The following is a 3,859-nucleotide window of genomic DNA, read 5'->3' as shown; positions in this document are numbered from 1 at the left end:
ACACGCAATTAGCATAACATGTACCGGTCTGTGTGATGGTTAGTAGTGGCTTCACACCCATGAGAAACACCCTCCCATTTCTAATCTTGTGTAATATGTTTTGGACAAGGCGAAGTGTATGGCCATTGACTCTTAGTTACTTAGGCATTACTCAACTGCTCATGACAGGATGGAAAGCAAATGGTTTGGGCATTTACACTCATATTCATTGTTAGTTAGTTTTGCTAGAAAGAAATGGCATGTGTGGCTTACGAGAACAGAGAAGTAGCACATGATAACTTGTGCAGTACATATTGAGAGAACTAGAACATAAACATAAATATCAAAAGAGCTTGAAATGAGGTAGTTTTAGAAGCCCTGTAAATGTGGACTTGTAAGGTACTTATAGCAACAATGCTCGCTATTTGCTTTAGTGGGCCATGATCAAATTACAAATTATCTAAATATGCAACCCCCATGGGTAACTTCAGGAGAGTCTACCAGCCATCGTATGCTCGCATGACGGGGTTCTTGCGAATGGTATCGATAATTAGTCCGGCGGGCTCGAGGAGGTTGACGCCCGTGCAGTAGAGTTTGGTGCGAGCCTCCTGGATGAGGATGTCGGCAAAGACGTTGTTGAAGTTCTGGCGGGGGTGGGCGTGGACGACGTCGGCAATGGTGGAGGGATGGATGAGGGGCTCGTAGTTGCCCAGCACGTCGAGCTGGGCACCGAAGCGCAGCATCTGCCCCTCCGGCGAGAAGCCCGAGCCGGTGTAGCTGGTGTCTTTGTGGCGGCAGATGGCCTCCATGACGGTGTCCGCGGCGCGGACGCCTGCGCCGGCATCGAGCAGGATGGCGCGTGCTGCCATCCCACCATGGAACTCGAAGGAGACGTGTGACTCCTTGAAGGCCTGCGGCGAGCACTTGATGTCGTGCAAGATCGCCGCCAGGTAGAAAGTCTGCGCGCTCCAGTCCACGTTGGTGAAGGCCTCCATGGCGATGGCGGTGCCGAAGTAAAAGGTGCGGAGGCAGTGCGCGAAGAGAGAGGGGTGGATGTCGTCGTGCGCCAATCGCGTTGCCTTATCTGTGAGGGCGTTGGAGGGGATGGGCATGGACTCCAAGGAGACGCGCTTGGGCACCAGGTTTCCAACGCTGGCTGCTTGCAGGGCGGCGTTCACCTCGTTCTCGATCTGGAAGTAGTCGAACTCCCTAACGATGCCCGACATGATGATGATAATGTTGATGCTGAGATCTCTCTACAGAAATCTTAATTCTGAAATGAGGCCTATAGGATATGGATAGCCTTAATCAGAACTGAGGCCTTTAGGATATGGATAGCCTTGATCAGAGTTATATGCTGCAGGCTTGCGAATTGCTCGAGCTCACCCTTATGTGCTGCAATTCTTTCTTCGCAGTAACTGGTCCAAAGTGCAATAGGTGGTGTGACGTGTCCTTTCTGTGGGCTTGACACCTAAGCCGGAGCTTCCCTCTTTTCAATGGACACGTTCTTCTTTGACTCCACCAACGCCGTTCACTAGCCTCCCACGTGTGAATTAACCTAGAGTCTCCAACGGCATAAATCCACCATTGGCTTGGGAGCCAATTCACATGCACGGCGGATTGCTCCAACCCATCAACTCTTTGGAGTTTTCTAGTGCACGTAGCTTCATGTTGATTGGGTAAAAGTGTGGGCATTGCATTATCCCCTCTTCCAGGGCTAGAAAAAAACATTTTTCCTAACAAAATAAGGGGAAACTTGAAATTCTCCCGGGTTTTCAGGTCAAAATTTTGAAGCTTTTGCCGGTAATTACACTAAAACTTGTGTAAATTTGCCGGTTTTCTTAAAGCGAAGCTCAAAATCTAACCAAGATTTTATAGTCTCAGCCGGTTAAAATACAGTAGACCCCGGTTTTTTTCTAACACTGCTCCCTTCGTCTTTTTTGCAGTTGCAAACCTTCTCCTCCGCACACACATGAAGCCCAACGACAACTTGTTGGCAACCAGTTCTCATAATCTTTTTGAAAACCTCGCATGGGAGCAAGAAGGTTTGCAACTGGTTGGCAACGATTGCAAATTGAGTCTCCATGTGAGCTAGGTCTGAGTCTCTTCGATGTTCCATTGTCTACCCAAGCTTGATTTTTCATGACTCCCTAAGGTACTCTCTATTGTGGCACCCCGAAAAAAATTTTATTTTTATTTTTGCAAAACTCACAATTGTGAGTGGATAGTATTAAGAACATCAGAAATATAAACCAACCTCGAGCTCAAACCGAGCCTTGAGGGTCAAAGGATTACAAGTTTTCTGCTTGACAGAGAAACCACTCCTAGGCCTTACTTATTACAAGATGTCATCATGACATGTATTGTTCTAGACCAGTCCTCTGAGGCTTGTTTGCCTCCGATCCTGTGGATCGTCACTCTGCTCTCTTGTATGATTTCACAAAAGCTTGCCACAGCCAGATCCCCCTCAAACACGCGGCGGTTCCTTGCTTGCCAAATATGGTGAAAGAAGTAGTACCTGTCTGATTATTTGAGTGCAGACAAGAAGAGCAGGACTTCCTAACCTGTTACTACCAAAGAACATATCAGTCTTGAAGAACTTAATTTGTCATGTCCTTTGAATCCACTTGCATATTTTCCCAGCCATGCCACTAATTGCATGGCATCCCATGAAAAGGTGGGCTACGTCTTCACTAGCTATTCTGCACCCCGAACAACGATTGGACCCAATTCTTCTTTCTTGTATCTTTACGCCCGGCAGAGCTCCCCACATCACTTTCCACAGAAATATCTTCATATATTGAGGTCACCTTGGCTTCCAGATGTTCTCCATGACTCCCTCCCATCGTTTTTCCGTCCAGTGCCTCTTCCATAATTTGTTGAGTGAGCTACACCAATTAGCTTCGTGCATTAATGCATGGTAAATGCCTTTAGAATGTGGTTTCCAAAAGAGGCTACTCCCGGGCTATCTCCGAGCGTCCCATTCAAAGTCGGATTCACAAATTGGCATCACCACCTTATCAAGCTCTTTCATCACCCTGTAGACTAGTAAGATCTCAAAGCCATTCAGCTGAAATTGGATGGCTAAAGAGTCAGTAGTTTTCCAGCACTTCCTGTTGCCATCCCAGAATTGCTCTAGTCGAATGAGCCCCTTATTATTCACATTCCTGGCCATTTCTATCCAATAGGGGCTTTGCAATGGCCCCAATATTTTAGAGAGCCAAGGGGACCAGTGCAAAATGGAGTTCTTAAAGTATCCGGGTGCTTCCCCCCATTCCAAAACCTCAGCTGCTCTTTTGCACTTCCTCATTAGCTCCCCTGAGAGTCCACCAAATCTCAGATAGGACCACTTCGGGGTGAGAAGTTTGTTGTGCATCACAACCCCCTTCCACTTTCCCCCTTTTGATCCCAGTTTTACTACATCAAGTATTTCCTTGGTCATGATAGCCTAAGCTTGTTCCTGTTTAGCCAATGAGACCATAAATTTGGCACAAAGGACCTTAGCATGGAATACAGGGTTAAGAATGCCGAGCCCTCCTTGGTCTACCATGCGAGCAACTACCTCCCATCTAGCCCACTACCATGGCTGGGAGGTTTTCGTGTTGTTCTTCCAAAGAAACCTTTTCACTGGTTTTAAGAATTCTTTCCAGCTACACTTAGCCATCTTGAGCACGGGGCTGAGGAAAGCAAATATACGGGATCATAAAAGCATTAATCACTCTAATCCGGCTTTGGAAGGGGAGGACTTCTCATTTTTGAGCTTATTTTTTCAAGGACCCATTGAAATCTTTGCCTATGGGTAACGTCCACCCCTACGGAGGCTCCCAGGTGTCTGAATACACTCCCTTTTGAGATAATCTCTCCTGTCCAGACTGCAGGG

The 3,859-nt window shown here is 47.1% G+C and overlaps 1 protein-coding gene across 1 annotated transcript; it reads right to left on the bottom strand.

Annotated features, from left to right (window-relative positions):
• Positions 1-476: 476 nt before the first annotated feature.
• LOC147464473 (cyanamide hydratase DDI2-like) lies at positions 477-1,205 on the bottom strand. The gene has a single exon (XM_086504165.1). It carries the CDS (start codon positions 1,203-1,205, stop codon positions 477-479), a length of 729 nt encoding a protein of 242 aa, XP_086360291.1.
• Positions 1,206-3,859: the final 2,654 nt, after the last annotated feature.

Source organism: Adiantum capillus-veneris, chromosome 1, assembly GCF_014529385.1.
Source record: "Adiantum capillus-veneris isolate H3 chromosome 1, ASM1452938v2, whole genome shotgun sequence".
Classification (NCBI taxonomy): Eukaryota; Viridiplantae; Streptophyta; class Polypodiopsida; order Polypodiales; family Pteridaceae; genus Adiantum; species Adiantum capillus-veneris.
This window is presented reverse-complemented; position numbering and strand designations above follow the sequence as displayed.